We start from the raw sequence: 26418 nt of genomic DNA, 5'->3' as shown, positions 1-26418 counted from the left end.
TGTTTGTCCTCCTGGTTCAAATCAAAGTATGGAATGAGATTTGGGTGACTCGAGAATAAATGAAAGACTTGTGATATAAAGAGGGATGTCTGTGGGCAGCGACGGGAAGTTGCATAAATTTGTCAGATCGTGCCTAGAAAAAGAAATTAAAAGGAACAAAAGTAAAAGAGTGTAATAAGCCACACCACGAGGGGTTATCCGGGAGGAAGTAAAAAGTGAGAGTGAATTGAAGTGAGAAATGAGTGAAGTGAGAAATGAGTGAGAAATGAGTGAGAAATGAGTGAGAAATGAATAAGAAATGAGTGAGAAATGAATAAGAAATGAGTGAAGTAAGAAAGAATTAGCAAAGAAGTGAAGTAAGAAATAATAAATGAACCTTTACACGAGTTTGTCGTCCTATGTGGAATGCTAAATTGTTGCTTGAACAACCTTGCGCTTGAACAACGAGATCACCTCAGACGAAAACAACCATTTCAGACAATATATCTTGTTTGAAGGGATTAATTGATAGCTTCCATACAATACCTGAATTGTGTTTATATCTAACCGGTATCAAACACAAGTACTCAACTCAAACACACGCTCTTGCTGTTCCTCCATCTCACCTCAAGTCCTCTCGAGTCCCTTAATTTTGATATCCAACTTGCTACACTCATTTCTGAGTCTGATACATAACCCATCAACCTCATTTAATCGATCTCTCAGTTGCTGGTTCTCTTTGACTAAACGAGAACAACTCTCTCCGCATTCTGTGCAAAGCCCATTTACTGAAGCCGGTGTTTTGCTCCTCAACATGCTCATTCTCTCGTCATCCTCGATTCCCATACCCATCGTTGCTTCAAACTTTGGCCAGGTTGCTTTTGAAAGTGCTGTTTTGGTGTGGTCCAATCGTCTCATCAATTTGTATATAGTCTTATCTCGTCTTCCAATCTTTCGATTCATCTTTTGAATTCGTGAATCTTTGATATCAATTGTAGACCTCATAGCTTGAATCGCCCGTGCTTGTTCGTCTGCTGTCTCTTGCCAAACTCGAACCGTTACAGATTCTGCTGCTGACTTTAGAGTTGTAATAGTCTTATCGAAATCATGAGGCGAATTGTTAATATCAGTCTCATCCACAGCGATGCTTGGAGATTTGGGTATCAACAATGTGCTACGTCGTGAGCTGCGACGAGAAGCTATGTGAGATTAGCATCGCAGTATTGGAGCAGGTATATTCGTCTGGGAAGCCGCACTACTTGGAAGGCTCGTAGAGCTATAGTGAGGCCGGTATGGTGCCTCAGCAAGAGACTGTCTTTTCTTTCTGGAGGACATTTCTACTTGGAGATGATTGCGAGAAGTTCCTGCGACTGTCAGACAGATATGGGGTAGAGATAGAGATAGACTCTCTCGAAAGAAAGGGAGAATATTGAAGCAAATAGGCAATGAGCAATGATAAGCTCTCAATCATCTCCCTTGTTTTGTTTATTTTGTACCATGGATTTGTCTGTCATATTATTGCTTTTGATTTCCTCCCTGTGGCTTTTGGCTGCGGACACAAACCTTGTTTTGGTATGTAACCGCGCAAGGATTCAGATCATTCATGTAGCTAGGTAGTTGTAGTCAGCGAGAAGGCTAGGTAGGTAGAGATAATTCTGTATAGCAATGATATCGAGAGAAAGCTCCTAGAGGTAATTCCCATGATTTGATGATGCCCGGTGAGGTTCATCCAAGAATTCGAATCTAAAAGTTCCCCGCGTTTACTCGTAAGTTACAATGACGGAACTGAAGCTTGTGCGGGTCAAAAATCAGTACTTACATAATTGTCCGTGCCATGGTTCGGTACTCGAGTAACCTACTCCCCTCCTCCCGAGCTTATTATCGTAGATAGATCCAGATCCAGGAACACAAACGCCAAAATCGCGAGAAATCACGAATCCACCTGACATTTTCCTTCCCCCTCACCCCTCCTCCCTCCTCCCCTCATCAACAAATTGGATGCAATCATGGCCGACGACGAAGTTTCTGATGCGGATAATATCCGTATTAGGGATTTTGTAGTTCGATTCCTCTACGATTACAATCTTCCACAGGGCGAAGGCATTTCCGGTACTGCAATACAACAGCCTTATCTCGATCAACTCGATCGCGTCTTGGTAGAGAACCCGGCCTTGATTAAGAAACAAAAAAAGACTTTCAAAATTGTTGTATCGCGAATGCTGGATGAGGTAATAGATAGATCAGATTCTACTTGCCATCGCCATTGTGCTAACTCTAGCTAGGGTACAACGTTAGAATTGCTTGAGAATAATGAGGGCAAGGGAGTCTTGCGACTATACGATTTTGTCAAGCCTCGAGACATCAATTTATCGCCCACCAAGTCCAACAACGAAACCAACGCCGACGAATATGCCGTACAACCTCTAGAGCCAAATGTCAAGGTGGAGAAATCGCATAAGAGTGTCGATCGAAAATTGAGGGAAGGCATTGATCCAAAAGGATTGGCGCCGAGATTCAGAAAGCGAAGAATAATAGAGGTAGAAGAGAGCGATGGTTCTGGGAATGACACTCCTTCCATAAGCCATTCCAGGTTGGACAGCAGAAATTCTAGTCCCCAGAGACTGGCACGACCCGCACTTGCGCCATTGGATGGAAATCGAAGAATTTCTGCTCCGGAGCAATTTTACAGTCCATCGGTTCAATCTGAACCTTACCAGCATATAGATTTCTCACCCAATGCAGAACTAAAGGATGAAAATTTGGTAAGTGGTTTCGGCATAATGAATGGATTTGTAAACTAACTTCTTAGTCGTCCCTGCCAATCTGGCTTCAAAGAGGTCTAAGTGAACTTCGTCAAAAATATCCGGATTCTCGGTTTAAAGCAACAGATCTCCACGATATTAAATGCTTGGATTGCGATACCGAACACAAGGTCTCGAAATACAAAAAGACGAATAATTTTGAGACTCATTTGAAATCGAAAACTCATCTGGAAAATGTCAAATTTAGAGTTGAGAATTCGGCTACGTCTCGACCTATCTCCGCAATGTCAATATACTCAGCCATGCCACCACCGCCATTACCTGTGCATGCTCCACCTGTGCCTCCTGTAGCAGGAATGTCAGAAAGCTCAAGTGCGAATGGTGGACTCATAGAAAGCATGATAGCAAACGCCATACAGCAAAGTATCGGTCCTTTGACTGCACATATACGCAATTTGGAAAACCGATTGCTATCATCGGAAAATATACACAAGCATAGATTTGAGGAGATGGCTAGACAACTTGATGAATCAGAGACTCGTAACCGTGAGCTATTCTCTCAATTGGAAGAATGCAAATTATCCACAGAAGAATTGAGCGCTAGACTTCTTGCTGCGGAAGCTAGATCTAAAGAACAAGTCGAATTGTCTAGACGTCTAAAATCAGTGGAACAGGTCAATGAGTTGTTGCAAGCTTCGAGGAGTAGTCATTCAGCCCAGCTGAAAGATGTCCAAGGCAGCATAAAAGCTCTTAAGCAGGTAAACAGTGCTCATTGCACACAATCTGTAGAGCAATTGCCAAAGAGACTAACATTTTCCCTTAGGCACCAATACCAAGCATTGAATCTGCCATACAGGATCAAGGCAGTCAACTCTTTATTCTCGGTCAGCAGTATGAAGGCACAGCACATGACCTATCACGTCATTGTAAACTGGAGGAAGAATTTCGCAGAAAGATGCTATCTCAGATGGAAGATGAACGTCACAAACTGAACGAACGCGTCAACCTTTTGCAGACTGCGTTAGCTTCGAGATATGAAGATTTTGAAGAATTCAAGAGCAGAGTTTCGCGTGGCCCCCAACATGATCAGAGCCAGTTCGATGCTTTGAAAACGCAGATTAGCTCGGACCTTGATACTCAAGTAAGGCAATTTTCCGGTAGGATAAAGTCTATTGAGAAAAAGATTAGCCAAGATTCTACAAAATTCACGGCTTTGGATCACAGGACTGCCGAGTGGATTGATACTACAGACAAGAAGCACGATTCTAAGCTTGCAGAGCTAGAGACCTTGATAGGTGAAAACTTCGTCACTGTCAGAGCTGATATAACAAACCATGTTGAAAATCTAAAGAAACAACAGGCAGAAAAGAATGGCTCAGTAGAAGCAATTCTCGAGGAAAGGCTAGCGGCCGCAGAGAGAACGATTACGGCCATGAAAGTTCAATTGGCTGGATGCGAGGCTCGACTTGAAGCTGGAGAAAAATCCTTCGCACATTTGATAACGAATGTTGGTCTCGACACCAAGCGTACAGAATTATTGACGTCTGAATGGAAAAGATGGCAATCAGATCGCGAAGAGGAACTACGGAATCTAGATACCGAGGTTATGAAAAATTCTTCTGCCATGGAGAAATTACAGATTGAGCATACTGCATTCTTAGACTCAACTCCGAAGATTATTCAAGAAATGGAGAAGCGATTAGAAGAGCAAGGCCAAATCTCTAGCACTCAACTTCAAGAAAAGCTTGAATTATCCGAGGCAAATTTGACACAAAAGATTTGTTCGTTACAGGAAACTCAGGTAAAGCACCGCCAGTCTACGCTGGAACTTCACCACAAGCTGTCAGATACAATCATAAATAGGATGGATGAAAAAGTTCGAAGTTTGGAGAAAGCATGTGAGGATTTCACTCTGAAATCCAAAGAGAATCAGAAAGTCAATGCAACTCTCATGGATCAAAAGATGCAAAATCGATTAAAGAATGAAGCTCAAATTAACAAGGCAATGACTGAATCTCTAATTCAGAATTTTGTATTCAAACGGGATCGCGAATTACAGGCTAAATATGAAGAGACATTTAGGCCAATGCTACTGAAGTATCTGACGGAGAAGGATGAGGCATTAAGGAAGAAGTACGATGAGAACATTGAAACAGCATTTCAAGCACGCATGCTTGCACGAGAAACCGAGCTCGAAATCAAGTACGAGGAAAAGTTCAAGCCACTCATTGAAAGTTTCTTGACAAACCATCAGAAGATACTCCGAGATGAGTATGAAGCCCGCATTGAAAAGTTATTGAATGGTGTCAAGGATGAAATTATATCATCGGATAAGGAGAACAGGAATCCAAGTATCAAAACAGAAGAAGAGCTCAAGTCCCTTGTTCTTAGTCTTACGGAAGAACGAGAATCAGCTTTTTCAAAGAGACATGGAGCGCATATCGAGGAACTGGTTGACACGCATCGAATTGAGATGGTGTTACTTGAAGAACAGACTCTAGAGCGTCTATTAACTTTGGAGCAGATGATTCAAGATCAAGGACAGCAAATTGAGGATTTGGACTGTGTACTTCCTTTGGTATTATATGATGTAAATGAGTTGATGAAGAAACGGAGACTTCGAGATCGTGGTTTGAGAAAAGATCATTTTCGAGTTGGTAAAAGTGGTCGATGATGGATGGATGGGGTAATATGAGATGATGATGAGGGCATTTCTGTGGGGATGGGATTGAAAGATAAATACTCGATGTGATGATTTTGTGAAGCATAAGTTTTTGGAGCATAGCATGATGGGCATTAAAAAGGGTTTGGGAGTACTTGGAGTTCTGAGCTGAGTTTTGCAATAGTCGAGATGGGGGACTCTTGGTTGGCAAAGATGTCAATGAGAAATATTTTGATCGCTTGCTGAGGACATGTTACTTTTGAGTTGGCATAGAGGACAGACCCTTGGAAATTCTCTGGATGCATAGGTAGCATGTTGTTGTTGTTGTGTCTTTGGGCGAATTTTTCTGTTATGAGAAATGAATGCATGAATGCATGAATGCATGGCATGGGATAGCATGGAGTGGGTTTGCATGGGATGGATGTATTATGATACCAAAAAGTTTTGTAGATTTTTTTTTTCTTTTTTTTTTTTTTTTTCGTAGGTATTTAGGTATGGATAGTGAGGTAATTATGAATAGGTAGATAGATAGATGGATGGATGGATATGAATTTAATTCAATTCAATTCAATCGTATCCTGATATGATATAATATAATACGATATCTCTAACATTTTGAATATCTTTTTTGAATCATGAATTTATTCATGGATGGATGGATGGATGGATGGATATCAGGCAGGTACCTAGGTATAGGTAGTACTCTTATCTTGATGTTTGAAAGTCTTGTGGGGATATTGTCTTATTTTGTGGGTGGCTGTTTGGATTGGTTGGGTGGGTGGGTAGATGGATGGTTGGATAGTTGGATGGTTGGATGGATGGTGAATGGAGGGATGAATGGTTGTTTGGATGGATGAATAGATGATTAGGTGGTTGGTTGGATGGATGGATGGATGGATGGTTGGATGGATGGATAGATGGTTGGATGATTAGGTGGTTGGTTGGATGGTTGGATAGTTGGATGGTTGGATTGGTTGGGTGGGTGGATGGTTGGTTGGTTGATTAGGTGATTGGTTGGAGGGATGGGTGATTGATTGGTTAGGTGGATGGTTGGGTGGGTAGAGGGATGGGTGGATGGATGGTTGAATAGATTGGAGTATTTAGTGGTGAGGAGGGGGAGGGGGAGAGAGGCAAGAGAGTATTGTCTGGATGGGAAGGTGGAGGTGGAGGTGGAGGTGGAGGTGGAGGTGGAGGTGGAGGTGGAGGTGGAGGTGGAGGTGGAGGTGGAGGTGGAGGTGGAGGTGGAGGTGGAGGTGGAGGTGGAGTGTAGGGAGGGGAGGTGGAGGTGGGGTGGCGTGGGGTGGGGTGAGTGAGGTGGGCGTGAAGAGTGTAGCGGTGAGGTGTGCGAGTGAGGATTGCTGGGATCGTGCTGTAAAAGGGGTAGTCGGGGTGTCAGGGGTATATAGATACCGAAGCGAGAATCTCATGGAAGGGTGAGGGATGCGAAAGCGAAGAGTATGAATAAAAAGAGAGTAGGGATGCGGAATACAGAATTGATAAAAATAAGCGAAATGAAGGATATGGAATAGGGATAGGTCTGGGTATGAAGATTGAGGGATGGAATGGAATGTGTATGCAGTGAGAATTAGGGGAGGGTAATGGAAATGGAGGGGATTTAGGGTATTTTGTTCTTAGGAGGTTTAGTACGGGTTTTTTGTTGGATGGTGGATGGGTGGATGGGTGGATGGGTGGATGAAGGGGTGAAATAGAGGGATGGGTGTGAGATTGCGGTGGAAATTAAATATATGTTGGCTGGGATTTGCTGATGGATTGGTTTGCGAACAGTTGATGGCTACAAGTTGGAACTTTTAGGCTATGGCTGTATATGGAGAGGGTGTGTCTTTTGAGTGGGAATGTAACGCTAAAGGATCTGAAAATGTCTTGTGATGGTGAGGGGAGATGGGAGATAGGATGTCGTATTCTTCAGGGTGAATCCAGATTCGGAAAGTTACAAAATTGATGTTGGAAATTGTGTTGAGGTGAGATGAGTTGTGAGTAGATGTGTGTATGCTATACTGGTGAGCTGAGATACTTCAAAAGTTATTATATGGATGTTCTTTTTGATTTTGTGGATTTATGTATTCATGGGATGGAGTTGAGTAGAGTGAAGCGAGGGGGTTATTTTTATTTTTTATTTCATGTGAGAAGGGGGTTGAGTATGGGTTTTGGATAGTATGTGTATATAAGAAGATTAGTTGGAAAGTGGAACGAAATACTTTTCGATGGATTACTCTTTCATCCTGAAATTGATACTTAACTACTCTTTTATTCTCAAAATCACAGATGTTGTGTTCTTGAATCTTCTAGATTCTGTAATGATTCTTATACTTAGGTGACTAGATTGTAAGTAATTTAATTTGGATTTTAAAAATGAAGGGGGAAAGAGCAAAAGAGCAAAGAAGGAAAGAGAAATAGTGGGATCTATGGGGGGAGAAACAGTAGAATTTATAAAGGGAGAGTTGATTCTATACATACAGGGAGTACTTGTCGGCTATTCATATTATTATCAACCACCCAGGTGTTTGGTAGCACCAACTCCGACACGGTCAATTTTTTCAATAATCAATATCAATTCAAATATACAATTAATTCTATATTTTAATACAACAAAATGATCAAGATATGAAAGTAAATCAGATCACATTTTGAGGGTATGAGAATGGTTTTAATTAGCCTGATCTGAACGTATGTATAGGTTGTCGTATACTTTTTGAGGGGGAGTAGAAATTAGATGACGAATTCCGGTGAATAATTATCACTATTACCTATTTACTTTTCAAGAATGTAATGCCTTTTACCTGATAATATCTGAATAGCTTTTGATAGCTAACTAGATTATAGAGTCTGTGTAGAGTAGGATAATCACTTCATAGAGGTTAAATACCCTAGGTAAAAATCGGCTCTTCCAAGCGATCGACTAGTGGGAGTTACGAGTGTCGAGCAGCTCTGATTTATATCAAGACTCAGGGGAACGAGTAAATCACTTCACGGAATCAGAAGCTTTGGATCACGTTATTATGATGTTTGTTTCACTTGTTTGAAATTTGTGGTATTTTGATTATTGTTTTTATATTTGAGATCGTGCCTTTTTGCTATTTACCCCCGAACAGAAAAACATTGAGGAAAGAAGCTCCGTTTATCGTCATTGTAATCTTACTGAAACAATGCTACCAAAAATATATCGTACAAGTACTTTCCCCTTTCAACAAAGTTGAGCCCAGCTCAGTACGTATCACAGATGTCACAAGGCACATCTGGAATATACCTTGCCGTGACGATTCCTTCAAACGACGCGGTGCTTCTAATCCCCGCAAGCAAAACCGACGCCTGCCCAAAGATCCGCGCAAATCTGAACTCCATCACCATTCGCGCTGGAGTACTGTAGGATAGATGCCTACATTTTTCAATGTCATACACACACAGATTGGTGATGAACATCTTCCAGAACGGGAGATCCATGCTAGTATTATTGAATACCTCAACGAGAACCACACGACTTTGATAATGCAGTTCAAGCGGAAATTCACGATGTCCATTGCGATTGGGTTCCACCCGAATACGATATCCATTGATTTTAATACCCGGGTCAGATGCTCTTCGGAGTAAACGAGCCGCGTGTTCAGGGTGCTTGAAAATCACCTTGGCGGCGTGGCGGGGGTGTTGATCCCCTCCGAGACGGATGTAGGCCGCGACGATAGGACCGGCTGAGATGACGTTGAATAATTCCTGGTACAGGAATTCCCGAGCGAAATCTTTGGGGATGCCTTTGATCCAGACGGCGCAGTTCAGTTCATTGGGTAGGTTGTATTCACCGCCGAATTTACTGGCGAATTCGCGATCTTTGTTGTCGCCGAGGTGGTGTGAGGCGGCTGAGGTGTTGGTGGGGAGTGATGCGAGAATGCTTTGTTCCTGCAGAAGTTGTTCCGTTGATCGGAGTCCGGGTTGGTATGGTGCGTCAGATCTGTTGTGTAAAGTCTGAGCAACCGTGGATGAAACGCTGGCGGAGGTAGCGCTTGGTGTGTATTGTGCCGTATAAGCACTTGCGTGCGGATTTCCAAAGGATGTTCCTGAGGCATGCTGGACTTCGTTATTCTGTTGGTGTACGAAGCTGTTCTGAGACATCTGGCTGTTGCGGGTGTTGTCACCATCAATGTTCAAGGGGATACCAACTACCTGTGCGTTGAACTGAGACATATACTGCCCAGGACCTCCGTAGCTGGTCATGTTTCTGTTGTGTTGATATCCCACAGCACGATGACCAAGTGGCTCAAAATGAGTAGGTGACGGGTATTGTTCACCGCTACTCAAAGGCAGACTGTTTTGGACTTGTCGTCCTCGAAAAACCGCTGTAACATTTCGATGTCCGCCGACGACACTGGAAGGGTGCATGCTTGTATTTGCAACATAATCACGAGCATGAGAATAGGGAATATATCCCTGGGGGGTACCATAGGACTTTTTGCCCTTTGAAGTAGATGATCTCTCGTCGACATTCGGTCTCACAACAGAAGTCTCAAGATGCAGAACAGAAACTTCATCTTCCTGTCTCGACTTGGACGCCCCATATTGGATTGGCTGCATCCCATAAACCAAAGACTGGGTAGTAATGGGACTATTGTCACCATTTTCTTTTTCTTCAAACGAAGGCATATCTTCCCCAGATTCCGAGATGCTGAAATGAGAATATCCCATTTGGCGTGAGACTGTTCTCTCATATCCAATGGGCTTCACATTGGACAGTGGAGAGGTAATTCGACGTGGCTTATTTTCGTCGAAGTTGAAGTTGGGCAAAGGTACTGTGCCTAGAGCATTCGTCATGGTTCTGGAGAGATATTCGCTTTGTCTGCGATGATGAGTAGCTTTGAGGCTGGGGGTTAGCGAGGCTTGATATGGTTTTTGGTGTAGTAGAGGCTTACTAGTGATAGGCGAGATTGGGTTCCAGAATGAATCATTCTGATTGTTCTGGTTGCGAGGAAAACCGGAGTTGAAATTGAATGAAGACATGCTGGATAGGATGTCTTCTGATTGTAGTGTTTGCTTTTTTGATAGAAAATTAAGATTCTAAGAATTTCTCGAGTCTCTAGAATTATTGATCTTTTGTGAATGAAAGAACCACAATCAAGAATCGTAAAAAAATGGTCTTGACAATTACTTCGTGCAGTGAGAAGGTTCTTGGTGAAAGACTTGTGATCAAGATGAAAACAGCTTGCAAGAAGAGTTTATGAAAATAAGGTCGGGGATTAAAGAGCTTATGGAGAGAATGATAATGAAGGGGCACTGTTATGTCGTTGGAGGACATCGCTTAGTGTTGAGGAAAAACCGTATGAATAGGGGTACGGCTTTGGTTTTGGGGAGATTGTATGGTTGATAAGTAGGGGTCAATATCTACAGTGTGATTAGGTATGGGAGGTGTTGAGAAAAAGCCGTATTGATACGAGTATTGCTTTATTGGCGACTGAAGGTTACTTAGCGGCTTTATCGCAGCTGGATTGAGGAGGTACTGCTCATTTTTGGAAAGATACATGGCTGGAAATATTGAAATGAGACTAAATTCTACAGTAAAAAATAGTATAGAAGACTGATATCGCATTGTTTAGTCCAGAGATGGTATCACAGCCCTAATTTGAGGAAAATTTCAACCTCAAAAGTTCAAATGACACTTAGGCGAATATCAAAGAATTCTGATATATTCATGCTTTGATTTGATATATTGGCATTATGAGACCTGAAAAAGAATAACATATATCTATATATTGAGAGTTTCACAGCGGACATATCGCAGTGTTCATCAGTTTGTTTGGACCCATGCCATAGAATAAGCATATTTAGCCTTTTGATTGCTAATAAGAAAATTACTAAGTGTACATTGTCTATCAGAGTGCAAAAGTTATTCACTATAGTGAAAAAGAGTACAATGTACTTAACTACCAGGCCGTTGATAAAATTCAACCAAAATTATATATAGCATGAAGAACTGTTTAGATGTGGTCCTTCTGACTTTCTATGGATTTAACACTTACTCATGATTGTCCTTACCAACCCCCTCATCTTCGAGTCTTTCTTTTTATGGATATAAAACCATACAATCATTTTGAAGCACTGATACTAAGTGAATGAAGCTCTGCTCGAATATGTTTGGTCCATACAGATAGTCTTCTGTATTAGAGACGAAAGTTGTTGCAGGTGATTCTTCTCGTTTCAACCATTGCTTATACAGCTAAGAGACAAAGCTAATACACGACTAGGTGCGTACAAACAAGTCTTGGGAATAAAGGATGTTCGAGACAGATCGTAAATCATCTGAGCAGTACCTTCCTACTCCATTCAACTATTCACAGGGAACTTTCGACAAACAAGCATCTACTTCACAATATCTAAAGACCAAATTGTCTACACGTGGTCTTACCAACCTTGAATACCCCCTAATCACTCCCGAATCTTCTCCCAGATGGTCAAAATGAACTATCATTCAAATCCCTTAAGAGCTGGACCGTCTGGACCTATGCTCCCGATGACATATGATGCAAATATGAATCCTCGAAATGCATTCTTGCTTGATGGTAGGCATTTTCAGTGCTCTATTCTGAATACACTCACTGCTTCAACGACTTAAGAGCCATCAAACTAACCACTACTCCTTTAGGTACAACACCAGCCTCTGTCCAGGAAAGATTAGCCGCAGTCTTGGAAGATAATCGCCGACGTAAAGCAAGACCATCAGAAAACGCTTACCAGTTTTCCCAGAGTCATGTCTCCCATGCAAATCAACCTGATCATCAATTTCCAATTCAAGGCAACTTGGCTCAATCTTATGCTCAGCACCAAGATGCTGAGTCAAATGATTTTAATATTGATCGAGATTTGCAACATGAGTGCAGTCAGCTCGAAAATTCTCATCGGAGCTTCATGATCCAGCCGAGTATGAACACTTTCACACACTCATTATCTAATAACAATTTTGCGCAGAGAGATGGGGATTATATGGCTAGACACCATGTTCTTTCCGGAAATACCTCCGAATACGTAGCATATAATCAGGCTGGACAGCTAAGAGCTCCCCCAAACAGATTTTCTTTTGGACCAGCAGCAGAAAATAGAGCAGTAACACTCCAGTATACCAACTTAGACCCTAATGAGCCACAGATCTTCTCAAAACAAGTTGGAGAACACACAATTCCTAGCAGCGATCTAATTATTCCGGAAGCTCTAAAGTATTCTCAGGCTCAACATCCTTCTTCTCAAAAGAATAGAAGACCTCGTAATGGAGGACATATATGGACCAACTATAATCATTTTGCCGGACCCCAACAGCAACGAGCATACCGCCAATCTCCCAATCAGCAAAGTGCCAGGCCCCAATATATAGAGAATAGTAGACATACCAATGTATATAATCCGGTAGATCTATACGACGAAGAAGCTTGGGCACAACGACGACACGAAACTGGACAAATTTCTCCTCCGATCAACTATTTTACTCAATTTGCGTCTTTCAGCGCGTCTTATTCCGGTAGTGTCACTCCCACCTACACCCCTCTCCAAAGCACAAATCATGATATTCAAACCCCAACTTTTCCACCAGCACCTCATTTTCCCTCCGATGCAACACATCAATTCGATAACCGAGTCCAAACTTATAATCCGCACACCATAACGTCTATGAACGCCGAACTCGACCTACCCCCCTCCATCGATCCCTACGCCTCTCAATTCAGTCTTGCCCCATCCCGCAAGCTCCAACGACGAAACGGCTCATTTGTTCCCTCAGAGGAAGACTCTCAGACCTCCTCCGGAAACTACAAAGGTAATCCGCGCGCCGGTATTCGCGGACTTTCCGATCATCTCAACTGTGCCCTCTGGCTCACCAATCTCGCGGCTGACATTCAAGCACACGAAGTTTTCGACGAAATCCATATCGGTGCCGTTACCGCCTTTGAGATCACTCGTCCGCAAGGAGATTACATCATGTCTGCAGCAAAACTCGTCTTCAAATATCCTGAAGCCGCTGCGCGGTTCAAAGACCAATGCGAAAGCGAAGAGGGAGTTGTTATTCGCGGACGCAGAGTCAACGCACGTTACAACACATTCGGATATCGTCAATATAAGAGTGAAGGTAAAACTCGTATGATATCTATTGAAGGTCCAAGTCGCTACGTAATATATGATCATTTCAAGGTATTTTTTGAAACCTTTTGCGATCATGAGTTGTCCGGTTGGGAATATGTTGAGACGGCTGTGAAAGGAAATCGAAAGATGATTATGGGGTTTGCGAGAATTAATGGACAGGCAACGCAGTGTTTGGAGGCATTGCAGATGCATCCTGTTTATGGAGTACATTTGATTGTGGACTATGCACCGGATCCTTGTGCGAGGGATTCCCCGTAAGCGGGAGGAGGGTTGTTGGGAGAGAAGAAGAGAGCTGAGAGTGTGGAGGTTGGATGGTAGAAGTATTGTCAAATTCAGATGAGTTTGATATATTTGAATGATGGCAGTTAGTTGGCTGAGATTCACTATCAAGCTCAAAGTTCTTTCGATGGGCTGGTGTTGTTGCAAAAATGACTGTGTCCAGAGATCTACCTCCCAAGAAGAAAGCATTTATGAAAAGATCTATTAGATACAATTCTAACATATCAACAGCTATGAATTGCTAAATCCCTGATTTTTCGATGCAGGATTGGACGAGCTTCCTCAAGTGATATCGTGAAATCCGCAAATTACTATACTATATGACTATACTACCTTCAACTCTCATCATACCCTCTGTTTATGCGACCATATTCGTATATGAGTAGTAATCCCATAACCTATGCGGATAATTAGATGCTAATGCTGAAGGTTATTGCGGAAAAAATAGCTGGTTCTGTCTGGCATCCCAGTGCCTCATAGATTCCTCGATTGATTTAAGTACTCAAAGATAAAAGGAAATGTAGAGATTGCGGCTCGTGAAGTTAGTAGGCATGTTTTATATATCGTTCTTTATAATCTAGGCACTAAGAACTGTATTGCTGCATGAGTAGATTGTTTGATACGAGTATTACTTAAAAGTAGATGACTGGAGCTTCGATCGGGATTACTTATAATACGAATGTTTCTTTTGCATCTCTATTTTTATAGCTTGGTTTGATACAACCTTGATATCAAGTATTCTAGACGCAAGTGTAAAACCAGGAAGATCATCTACCGTGTTATATACGTTCAATTATATCCCTTAGCTTTGCTCGTAATGAAACGCCATTGTCGCTTGCTTATATACTAGGGAGAAGATGAAGACGGCGAGAAAAGTTTCTGTTATTGCATTAGGATTACCCAGAATGAGAAGGTGATGATAGTGCGTAGCATTCGACGGGGTTCGAAAAGTTAAAAGATTCAAATTCAAACAAATTACAATAAAATGGTGAATTTTTAAATTATTTTTGGTAAATTTTCTGTCTTTCTAACTAATACATTCTCCACACCTATGGCCATGTAATACGAGAATTACCTCAATTAAATTTCCAATTTTTGAATATTTAGACAAAGGAAATAACCCTGTAGGAGGAAAGTTCGGTGTATGTATCCAAAAGCTCATCGAGTCCAGTAGGACAGAAGCAATTTCAAAACCAGCATGAAGATTTGCTGCCGATGTATTACAGTTTCCTGGTCTGTAAGTTCTGAGGGATGTTCCAACCGTTTTTTGTATGTCTTTGTGTTTTCGAAAATCATTCGCCAACATTTAAATCTCTCCAGAATTGTGGTCAGTGTATCTCCTTTTGTCAGGTTACCAGCTTTTGGATCTCGACGTTGGATTTGCTTGGCACACCGTCGACTCGAAACGCGAGAGAGCTCGCTCTGTTTTTGTTCTATGTCACGAATACACTCGAGGAAATTTTGTTGCTCCCAATGCATCGGTATCGAAATTTATTGTCCATCAGTAACAAAGATCCAATGTTCAGACCCGTTAGCCTATATCCTGATCGCTTCCATACCCAAACATTCAAATTGAACCCATCGGATCCCTCCACCCCCTCAATCAATCGCCTGCATCTCAATTAGACCTCATTCAGGTCGATTCCGTATCGGACATTCACCTGTCCTAGGAATGACATATCCTTCTGAATTGCCTGGTAGCAAGTCTGTGCTTGTCCTGCAATTCGAACGAATTCAAACCTTGTACATGCAAATCCATACTTCCTGCATGGCATTGGAGTGACAGAAATGACGATGTACTTGCACCAACTTCCGAAGTAGCCATGCCAGAAAGCTTCATCAAGTTGTTGAGGTGCTTCGATTTCCAGGAAGCGAGTCTCAGGGCCCTTCCACTCGTATGCGCCGTAATCATTGTACCAGACCTTGATCTTACGGCCACGAATGCGAAGACCACCCTTGTTGCGAGCACGACGGTAAAGCTCCGCACCAGCCGCGTTGGTCTTGAAAGTCGCCTTGGCGGCTTGTGTAGTATGGCCATTTTGAGGTCTGACCATAGAAAGCGCAGCAACGGCACCACAATCAAGGATCTGCATGAACTCAGCATATCCGACTTCCTCTGGAATGTTGATGATCCACATGCAACAGTTGATGTGTTCCGGAAGATCAAGCAGATCAGGATGATTCTCGTCACCCTCGTAGTTAGTATCTTGTCGAGACTTGTCCGGGATCATACCTTGCTCACGGAGAAGCATATTGGTCGGACGAAACTTTTTCACCAAATGAGAGAGATCTGGAATTGTGACTTGTGGATTCATCATGATATTATCCATGACCATTAGTGGAGGCTGGGAAGCAAATGCAGTTGTCGGCGCAACAGCTATACTTTGAGCGAAGTAGTCCATTGAAACTGGGAGGATCTCCGGGGCGACTTGATTAAAGTCGCTGAATTCAGTTAATGAATCATCAATGAGGCCAGTGTTCATTTGTTCATCCTCAAAAATGGCGGGATGGTATGAAAAGTTACCAAAACCAGTCGACGTAGAAGCCATTCGAGTGTGCTGACTCTTGTCAACAAAACTTCCAGATGCAGACGTCATCCGAGTATGGCCCGTGTATTGGGACGTAGAAGTGTCGAAACTGCGGTCCGCGGGGGTCCAGGTATCAGTACCAGGAGTCGTAGAGAAACTCGTGTCCGTCCTCGTGTGGGCCGTTGACCTCGAATTGATACTTCTGGAACTGTTCATTGATCGAACAGTCCTCAGATGTTGCGGTGTTGGTTGAGCTAGTTGAACTGGCTGAGTTGGCTGAGCTACCGGAGATGGCTGCGATGGCTGAGTTGGCTGTGCTGCATAGACGAAACCGACAGCGGCAACACCTTCACGAGGATTATTGGATGGGACGACCACAGAAGCATTCTGAGATGAGCGTGGAGAGACCGGAAAGAATTGTTGATGGGTACCAGTGGGTGAGATGAAGAAAGGTACTGCTCCGTCACCACGACTCAGAAAAGCTCTGAACAATTTGGTGTCATTTGAGCGGGGGGTCTTACCCGGTGTTGATGATGGATTTGAAACATTCTTGGAGCCCATCATCCGATTAGAAGCGCCATTCGTCGGCGTCCATTTGGGCAAAGCATTTCCAAATAGACTCAATGGCGATTTCTTTCGATTGGCATTAGTGGCAGTACTCTGTGGAGCTGTCATTCGGTGTCGAGACTCGAACATATCGTGCCATCGGGAGCGCTTTGGAGGAGAGTTTTTGACAGATTCATCGAGAGTCATCGCTCCCGCGAATCTTTGGCCCAGGGTCTCGCTTTCGACTTCAAACTCATTCTCTTCATCCTGATCATGCTCTGCTTGAATAGCAAGGCCTTCGAGACGTTGGACATGATTTGTTGTGACTCGAGAAGGAGCAGGATTATCTCTGGCGATGATTGTGTTATCTGACTCAAGGTTAGTCACGTTACTTAAATAAAAACTTGGTAGAAGGGAAACATACCACTAGCTTTGGATGATGTACTTGACCGAGCTCCCGTTTCTAATTTGCCTTGGGGTTTGCGATTCTTGGTAGAGTTCTCCGTTGACAGGGTGCGACCATTATACCAAGATTTTGAGACTGTGATATCCATCTTGAATTGAATTAATCAAGAAGAGTAGTTGGTGTTTACTGATCTCTTTAAGAGAAAAACGAGCGTTGATTAACGAGAGAATTATTGGAAGGCAACAAGTATAGAAATATTCTTTCTAAACTGTTGGATACAATACTGAGATATTTCTAACTACGAGAAAAGACTTCCAGGTTGTATGGACGTGTTGCCCAAAAGGGATTCCAGGAAAAATTGTGTGAAATAAATGAATGTGCAAAGAAACCACGAGGAAAGTCGTTGAAAATAACTTGGTAGTTAGATGGAAGTTTGGGAGGATGGAAGACTTTAAACAAATAAAACTTCTGCTACCCGAGCAAAATGCGCGCAACTTCAATTCACAGCCGTATCCGACTGCTCTAAAATTTGTATTGAACTTAAAGATAAGATTGTGTACGGCTCACATTGGAAGAGTGAATATATTGATGTCACCAGACAACTCCCATTTTAGTATAGATTAGCTAACACATATCTGTCTACTTTCGCAACGTTCAAGGTAAGCGAATCATTAGCCACTTCTATATCTTGAAAAAATAATGTAGACGAAGCTAGCTTGGCTTGGCAATTTTTACTGAAACTCAAGGCAGAAAAACTGAGCTGGTGAAGAACAGTACGATTCAAGGCGCTCATCTCTTGGCACCTCTGTTTCGACTATAAATTGAAATTAGATTATATGATAAGCCTCGGGAGGCTGTGATACGATGAAAATGTTGGAAAACTGACTTAAAGAATTATATCATTGAGCAAGTTATCCTATGTAGAGTATTATTCAATTAGACTCAATGATATGATGTTTTTGATACGGAAGACAAGAATTTCACATGGTTCCAAAAAGAGAATATAGGACAGCAGACTTTTTAGAATTTCGAGAAGGAAGTGCAGTTGGAGCGGAAGTCGAACCATTTTTTTTTACTATTAAATGGCGATCTTGATCTTCGTTCGCTTGCCTTCTAGACCGTCTTCTTAAAAGAATTCCGAAAGTTAACAGATAGATAGTTAGCGGACTCACAAAGACAGAGTAGCCATGGGTGCCTCTGATTCATGACCATAGGCCAAATTTCATATATCACTTCATTCGATATTGTATGTACACTTTATTTTTTCTCTCAAAACTTCAACACATAATATTCTCTAACAGCCGTATGTTCAAAGAACAAGATAAGAAATCCATTTCCTCTTTTGAAACATGAATCTAGACAGTTTCTTTGAAGTTGTGAATTAGGATCCAGGCGCAGCCAAGACTTAACCGAGGATTACCTCAACTGAAATGACCCAAGCCTACCAATTCACTGAAAAATAATGACCCCAGTTACCAATCACGGGTCAGGAGTTCTGGTATTCATCCAAATGGATAAGAAATTTCCAGCGCCGTGTATAGGAGCATAGTTTTGGATGGATCTTATGAGATAAATGTATGCTGCACTATAAACTGTGTGCCATTTCGCATAATTACATCCGCAAACGATATCAAGTCTAATTACGAGAATAGATTCGAAGAGAATATCTATCTCTATCAGCTGCAAAGTTTCAGTTCGCAAGAATCAGAGGATGGTACCTAGGCAGAGGAGGAGAGCAGCGCAGTTTTCAATTGATGTGACAATTATTTAATCACCCACTTAATCAAAGAAAGGAAGTTATATCACAAACAAAAATGATTTCAAGAAAATAAGTACTCTAGTTTGATTTCAATATACTTATTATAAAGAAATCGCTACCTCTATTCTCTTTGCACTATATATCTAGAATTTTCACCAAGCAAGTTCAGTGATGCGAGTCTTTTTTGTTCTGGGCCAAAGTCTCCTGCCATTGGTACCCACTCAGCCCTTCCAAAACTTCATTCATTACACCATAATTAATCTATTGAAGGTCAATCATCTAAGAGGCAAGGTATCCCAATCTCTTCCACAAGGATCTGGCCCATATTTACAGAACACCTTACCCTCAAACTGAGGATCATGGATGATAGCTATCAGAATGGACTGAGCCTGCGCCTCGATTCTAGCAAAGCGGAACTCCATGGCCCTTGTGACCTTGTTTTTTGGGTCGAATGGCAAATACGAAACGTGATCAATTTGATATCTCGTGACCTTGCCAAAATATCTTCTCCAGAAACTCTCAGTCATGAGTTTATAGGGTCCATGAATATGTATCACTCGGCTTTGATGTTCCTGGGCGTGTTCAACCATGCCGTAGTCATTATAGACGGCAGCGAGATGATGATCGCGAATTTGGACCCCCAGAAGACTATTTACTAGTGCCATAAATCTAGCAGCTCCTTCGGCATATTTGAAGGTGATTTTGGCAGCGGAGAATGGACGCCCCGGAATGGGATCGTTGATATGAACAGATACCAGGGACCCGGTGGTAATGACTGCAAAAATCTCCTTATACTTGACATCTTCTGGGAGATGACTCACAAATACTGAGCAGTTCAGATTGTCAGGGAGACCTCTGATTGCCTTGGTGCCTTGTCCAGTCGCCTTGTAATTGGTTTCAGTCGATGGCAATCTGCTAAAATCACTCAGTGTTGTTAAGCCATTAGGAGCGTTCGTTGAAGAACTTGGCACGCGAGCATTAGAATGTGGTTTGTAAGAGCCTCCAGTAGATATTTGTCTGCCCAAACTGGAGTCCCCCTGCCATTGTGAGCCGTCTTCAGACTGGTTTCCGTGGCTGGCTTTGCCTCTACCCGGGAGAGTCTTCGACTGAAGAACAACAGAATCGGATTGTGATCGCGAGTGTGAGATATCAGGACCGCCTCTCTTGTGAGGTGGGATGTACGCTGAGCTCGCAAGGGGTATTGAATCTTCAGGGGACCTCAAAAGTGCCCGATATGGCTGGCTAAACTCATCAGCGTGTTTGATGATTCGGCTCCTCTCACTATGTTCGGAGTTGTAGATGCCTTCCCTATCATAATCATTTATGACTTGGTCGTCAGTGCTTCTGAGGGTCTCTGTATCGCTAACATCTCCGGTGAAAGCTTCTGGTAGTGCATGCAACCACGAGTACGATGGGGCTGGATAGTTTCTCATATCAGTATTTCTGACACAATTAGGAGCATCGTCAACCCGAAAACAAGACTTGTAATCAATTTGCCCAAACATCAAGTATTCAAATCTGAAGTAACTAAATGCTGGATGATACATTGGGGCGGAAGAGAGCCAATTTCGGCACGCAAGTTCAAAGGATGATCTGTTACCATGAATCATGCTTTTGGTCAAGATGAGATCAAGAAACGATTTCATCACTAGGCAGATATGTTAATTGGCAAATTCTATAAAGAGCGATAGGAAACTTACAAGGTTTCTTCGTGTGGGCGGGCTCAACATCTTCAGCCACTTCTTCTTCTCCTGCCAGACCTTCTTGATACGCAGTGCCTGCATCGCGTACTAGGTCTTGTCCCGTCATATAAATATGACGATGGAGATCTCCGAGATAATATCCCGGTGCCAATTGGATCAATTCCTTCTTGAATGCCAACGAAGCGACATCTGTGCCTCGGAAAGCATTCATCTTGCTCATTGTGAAAAGAATGGTATGTTTCGATTTTTTCGAAAGGCCCTTTGAACGAATTTTAATAGAAAAGAAAAGTAGATGAAGAACAGGGTGGATGTGAATTGCTATTTGAGGATTTTGAAAAGATATTCAAGAATCTTGTTGATGTCAAGATACCAAGGAGTAAAAACTCAGGAGCTGTTGATGGAGAAAACTAAACATCTAAGAAACTTCATACCTTTATACTCTTGAAAGTCTTTCAAGAAAATCATGAGTCTCTCTCTTGACCGTACAATAAACAGACTAAGAAGCACTTGGAAGCTTAACATGACAGTACTAGTCGTGATGCTCCAACCAGAAACTCGACTCTATTCTCAAGACAATTCTCATGTGAAGTGAGACTTCAGAACCGTAGGTGATACTGCTGGATGAGTACCATAACAGTCAAACAAGATCATTATTCGTAGATATCACAGAGATATACTTGAAATATGCAATGAGCAACTGATAGTAGAGCTCTAAAATTTCTCTCAATAAAAAAATTCAAATATATGGTTTAAGAATGATAAAGCACATTACTAGGACCGACTGACAGTCTTGGTCAGAGGGTAGTCGGTACCCCCTTTTTATCCTTCTTAAAATGTTTTACCACTTGAAAATGTTAAAATCGTGGTTCTACTGGAAGATCATGCAAGACTGACAGTAAAACTATCCAAATGTATGAAACGAGAACATGATCTTATCCAAAGATACATTCCATAATAAAAGCAAGAGTAAAAGCATTTCCATCAAAGTTAAAAGGGTGATAAGGTATACCCCTATATTCAACTAAAACCCCTCAACAAATTAACCCACCTATTCAAGAAAATCCACAAGAATCATACAATCAAAAATTCAAAAATTATCAAAACACATCCGCAGACCGAACAAAAAACATGAAAGAAAGAGATCCTTTCTAACACATCGCTAGGTTCTCTCTCCTTCTTGTATGACTTGAAACACGCAAATTAACATTTTTCTCGCTTATTGAATATGGCCTCATGCTCCTGTCACGAGGCCCCAAAACAATCTTTCCGCATTGAACAGCTGCAGTAACAAAGTATGAGACGAAGTTCCTTGTGATAGAGATGGATTGGTAAATTCGTTTGATTGGATTTTTTGTACCAATAATATATAAATGTTGACTGTGATGTGATCATACATGATACTAAAAAACCACGCACCCATCAATCATACAATCATTACTCGCTCTTCAATGCACTTACGCTCCATTTCAATCAATTCAGTCTTCTGGCTCATTCTTAATTTTTACTTCCTCCCCATCATCCAGATCAGCAAAACCCCTCACTCTCCCCTTACCCATAACCGTCTCCGCGAAAACCACCGTCTCAATCCCCCTATCCCTCTCATCCACCGGCCCCATCGGCAACGCATCAACATCAATTTCCATCCCGAGCAGACTTTTCAGAATAACCTCACTACCCGCCTTACTCATGACCTCATTTGCATGTTTACAGTTCTCACTCGCAACACACTCTACACAGCCTTCATAACAATGACAACCCTCTACTCTTCTCAAAGCTTGTTTGAGTAGCAAATCAATGAATTCAAAAGCCTTAGTACTAATACCCGAGCCCGATGCTCCACCTTTAGCATCGTAGAAAGTAAGACGAGCAGGACGTTTCCTAGTAGTTTCTTTTTGAGCGAAATCTTTCACGGCGATTTTACATTCCGTGCGGACATCTCCGGGCATACTTATTACGAAATTGGGCATGAGTGATAGGACTGCGTGTTCTGCGGCATGAATAGCACCAGCGATATTGAGACGTTTTTCGACGAGGATCTCGAGAGCTAGTTTAGGAACATCGAGCCACATTCCCTTACTATGGAGAATGATAGGCGGATTGTCTACTTGAATGGCATCGAGAATGCGTCTCTTCTTATCGAGTTTGAAGAAGCCAAAGACATTTTGCTGGATCTTGATAGCGCCGAAAAAGGCACGAGAGAGGGAGTTGGGAATGCGGCGGATAGCTTCGGTTTCGATTGGGTCGATATCAGTGTAGTCGCGCTGTTGAGTTGTCCAATCGACCTTGACAAGTTCAACTTTGGCGATCTTTCGCTCAGGCGAGAACTCTTTGACAAGATACGTATTTCCTTGGTGGAGGAATATACCACCATCGTAGAGGGTAAAGAACGCTCGAGAAGCTTCTAGTTCTTCCAAAACAATATTCTTACCATGGCTGATATCGATAATGGCAAAATGATCCTCCTCAGTGTCTCGAATTGCGACCAATTTTGACGGAGTGGGTCTATATCGTTCGCTGCAATGGTAGAAACCAAGCTCGTCTTTTACCAGTCGCTCTTCCGCTACCTCGGCCAAGTTTTTAGGAAAATAAATTGCATCTTCATCTGGACGGATGGGCATTTCAAACGCGGCGCATTGAATGTGGCCTTCAAGTACTAGCATATTCTGCAAGTCGACCTGTAGCTCACAATTTGGCTTGGTGAAGATCTCATCCGGATTATTCATATAGTACTGATCACTAGGGAAGCAATCACCAATCAAAACTGATAGCGAATCCTTGTTTCTCCGTCCAGCTCTTCCGCTCTGCTGCCGCAGATTCGCAATCGTATATGGAAACCCCACGGTTAGAACAGCATCCAAAGATCCGACATCCACACCAAGTTCCAGGGCCGTTGTTGCAATAATACCCATGAGTTTCCCCTCAAACATCTCGCTTTCGATTCGTCTTCTATCTTGTGGTGTATATCCACCTCTATATCCCATCACACGCGCCATACATTCAGAACGTCCCAAGGTAGCCAGTTCCTCTTTCACCGCACCAACCAAAGCTTCACATTGTCTTCGAACACGACAAAAGGCTATAACTCGAACTCCTCGGAGAATCAACTGGCAAAATAATCTAGCAGCCTCAGCTCGTGTGTCTCCACGCCCACTTGCAGGATCTGCAGGATCCTTGAAAGGTGTATTCCAACAGAGAAACTCCTTCCTACCAGAAGGTGACCCATCAAAATCTGTCATTCGTACATTTTCTATCCCAAATATTGTTTTGAAATGCTCCATAGGGTTTGCAACCGTAGCAGAACAAGATATGAACTTAATGCGTCGATTGCCTAATGCCGCGCAAATTCTTCTCAGCCGTCTCATTATGAAAGCTACGTGAGAACCAAATAGTCCATTATAGACATGAATTTCATCAACGACAACAAACTTGAGGTTCTGCAAAAAGGTTCGCCACTTGTCCTCTTGTGGAAGAATGGTGATGTGTAGCATATCTGGATTCGTGAATATGATTCTACCCTCATCGCGTATTATATTTCGATCCTTCATTTCCGTATCCCCATCAAAAGTCTCCACAATAGCTTCCTCAAGACCGGTCATGAATCTCATCATCTCCTTCAGACTTCTCCTTTGATCTTGTGCTAGAGCTTTGGTGGGAAATATGTACATTGCTCTAGAATGCGGATCTTTTTCAAGCTCATGCAGAACGGGTATCTGATAAATCAGAGATTTTCCAGAACTCGTCGAGGTCGCTACAATAACATTATGTCCATCGTGAAGATTATTGATAGCTTCAGCTTGGTGAGCATAAAATTGCGTAATGTTCTTGGTATTGTACAAGGCATTAATCAGATTTTGACTCAGCACGAAATTCAAATCTCCGTATATCGCTTCTTGAGGATCGAAGACACGATGCCCATCAGGTACAATTTGACCAGTATACCATTCGCTCTCTTTGATTTCCGTAATGATACTCGATATACTTGCGCGTTCCTTAGGTATGCTTTTGGGTAGAACACTATGGTCTGGCTTCGGTGTGCTGCTTCTTGATATTGACGGTATAGGAATTAACAGCTCAGCTTCTTTGAGCAAAGTTGCTTCTGCATCAACACCATCTGCCTCGCATCGATTAAGAAACGCATTGATCGCACTAACAAACTTTGTATTCCTCTTCTCAATTAAATTCATCATCTGCTTTTGACTGAAAACCGGCATCTTCAATTCCTCATCCTTTAATTTTCTGGTCGCCTTTACTGCTTCTCCCGTCTTCTTACTTTGCACTTGTCTCTTCAGATCACCATCTATGAATTCAAACAGTAGAACTTCCTTGCCCTCTCCATCTGCTCCTTCACCATACCCTAAACCTTCGACACCTGTGAGTCCTCCCACGGAAGCATCTGGAGCAGGTCCAGCAGCGTGCCAATTCTTCGCCCGCACACCCTTGAAAGTCTCATCTCTTTCTGCGCCTCGAACATCCAATTGTAACATTGCCTCATCGACGTATGAGAAGTTCATTCCATTCGGACGCAACGCCACTATCTGTGCAACATCCTCGACCCTTAGCTCCCGCTTTATATGTCCTTCAACCGCACTCTTGAGATTATCGAAAGTAGTTGCTAGATGTTTTCGTGTAGAGCAGAATGTATAGACTAAATTCAGTGCTCGATGCATCTTCTCGAGAGTTTGAAAAGAGAGAGGCCATTGAATGGCACTGGTTACCGGATTCGTGAATGAAGATTCATTTCGAGCGAGCGCAGGAGTGGCTTTCCCCTTCGATACCCGTCGTGGCTTTTTCCCACCATCATTTTCCTTCGTGGGAACAGTGATGCTGCCGGTTGTCGCAAATACTCCTTGATCCTGCTCAACCGTGGATTCGAAGGACGTGGGCGAGGTAGCATCTAAATGCGCATCTTCGATATCTTTCCGTTTGCGCTTCCGAACTGGTTTGTTGGAAACTGTTGCAGCCTGTAATTTGGCCATGTTTCAGGCGTTTCTGGCAATAGCTTTCACATGATGTTAAGTTTCAAGGGAAGAAGCGTAAATGGGTGGCGTTCTCGCGATCGCGCTACCAAAACGCGGTATCACGTTATGACGCTAAAGCTTTTTGTCTCTCGATGACATAATCACGACTCACGCAGAAGTTCCCTCCTTTCAACACTCTTGATTTTGAATCTTATGCAGTAGACATTTCAATGATTTCATATAGTCCTCGCATAAAACAAAGAGCACAGAATCCATCAACCATTGTATCCTGAAGAGAAGTATATAAAGACACGACCTAAGACATTACTCAATAATTCATCATTCCTTTTAATTCCACGAATAACAATCTACGTAATTTCAACCTCCCATGTACAGCATATCCTAAAATCCCAAATCCCCATCCCTTCCCCTAAACTACTCCCTCAAATCATGACCTCAAAGTCATCCACCTAGCAATTTTAATCTCTGGAAAGGATTTTCTTCACCTAATTCTTGATAGCCCGCTCAATTAGCTTTTACTCAGCCAGTCTCACGTAACTCCCACAAGCGTCTCTCTTTTTCGGTTAATTCAAGGGGATTAGTTTTCGAGATAGTGGTTACTTGCTACTTTGATGAACCTTACTATGATTTCAATACATGAAGTACTGTCAGAAGATAGATTATTTGAGAAAGAAGCGGATTGATGTGT

General features: G+C 42.4%; 7 protein-coding genes across 7 annotated transcripts; 2 read left to right on the top strand and 5 right to left on the bottom strand.

Moving 5' to 3' along the window:
* Positions 1-509: 509 nt before the first annotated feature.
* On the bottom strand, positions 510-1818 carry EAE98_010673 (uncharacterized protein). Its single transcript, XM_038958294.1, has 2 exons — positions 1236-1818; positions 510-1178 (listed from the first exon to the last, which is right to left on the bottom strand). The coding sequence occupies exons 1-2, from the start codon at positions 1312-1314 to the stop codon at positions 607-609; spliced, it is 651 nt and encodes a 216-aa protein (XP_038805300.1). The 5' UTR covers positions 1315-1818; the 3' UTR covers positions 510-606.
* Positions 1819-1985: 167 nt separating this feature from the next.
* Positions 1986-5415, top strand: EAE98_010672 (uncharacterized protein; the record flags this gene model as incomplete). The annotated part of the gene is made up of 4 exons (XM_038958293.1): positions 1986-2207; positions 2262-2741; positions 2789-3499; positions 3565-5415. 4 exons carry the CDS (start codon positions 1986-1988, stop codon positions 5413-5415), a joined length of 3264 nt encoding a protein of 1087 aa, XP_038805299.1.
* A 3210-nt stretch (positions 5416-8625) lies between these two features.
* Positions 8626-10407, bottom strand: EAE98_010671 (uncharacterized protein; the record flags this gene model as incomplete). Its single annotated transcript, XM_038958292.1, has 2 exons — positions 8626-10262; positions 10320-10407. 2 exons carry the CDS (start codon positions 10405-10407, stop codon positions 8626-8628), a joined length of 1725 nt encoding a protein of 574 aa, XP_038805298.1.
* A 1453-nt stretch (positions 10408-11860) lies between these two features.
* Positions 11861-13788, top strand: EAE98_010670 (uncharacterized protein; the record flags this gene model as incomplete). The annotated part of the gene is made up of 2 exons (XM_038958291.1): positions 11861-11963; positions 12047-13788. 2 exons carry the CDS (start codon positions 11861-11863, stop codon positions 13786-13788), a joined length of 1845 nt encoding a protein of 614 aa, XP_038805297.1.
* Positions 13789-15431: 1643 nt separating this feature from the next.
* On the bottom strand, positions 15432-17437 carry EAE98_010669 (uncharacterized protein; the record flags this gene model as incomplete). The annotated part of the gene is made up of 2 exons (XM_038958290.1): positions 15432-17251; positions 17308-17437. The coding sequence occupies 2 exons, from the start codon at positions 17435-17437 to the stop codon at positions 15432-15434; spliced, it is 1950 nt and encodes a 649-aa protein (XP_038805296.1).
* A 1886-nt stretch (positions 17438-19323) lies between these two features.
* Positions 19324-20971, bottom strand: EAE98_010668 (uncharacterized protein; the record flags this gene model as incomplete). Its single annotated transcript, XM_038958289.1, has 2 exons — positions 19324-20696; positions 20749-20971. The coding sequence occupies 2 exons, from the start codon at positions 20969-20971 to the stop codon at positions 19324-19326; spliced, it is 1596 nt and encodes a 531-aa protein (XP_038805295.1).
* Positions 20972-22226: 1255 nt separating this feature from the next.
* EAE98_010667 (uncharacterized protein) lies at positions 22227-25727 on the bottom strand (the record flags this gene model as incomplete). The annotated part of the gene is made up of 1 exon (XM_038958288.1): positions 22227-25727. One exon carries the CDS (start codon positions 25725-25727, stop codon positions 22227-22229), a length of 3501 nt encoding a protein of 1166 aa, XP_038805294.1.
* Between the last annotated feature and the right edge of the window lie 691 nt (positions 25728-26418).

This window comes from Botrytis deweyae, assembly GCF_014898535.1.
Source record: "Botrytis deweyae strain B1 chromosome Unknown BDEW_039, whole genome shotgun sequence".
Classification (NCBI taxonomy): Eukaryota; Fungi; Ascomycota; class Leotiomycetes; order Helotiales; family Sclerotiniaceae; genus Botrytis; species Botrytis deweyae.
The sequence above is the reverse complement of the archived record's forward strand: the minus strand, read 5'-3'. Positions and strand labels throughout refer to the sequence as shown.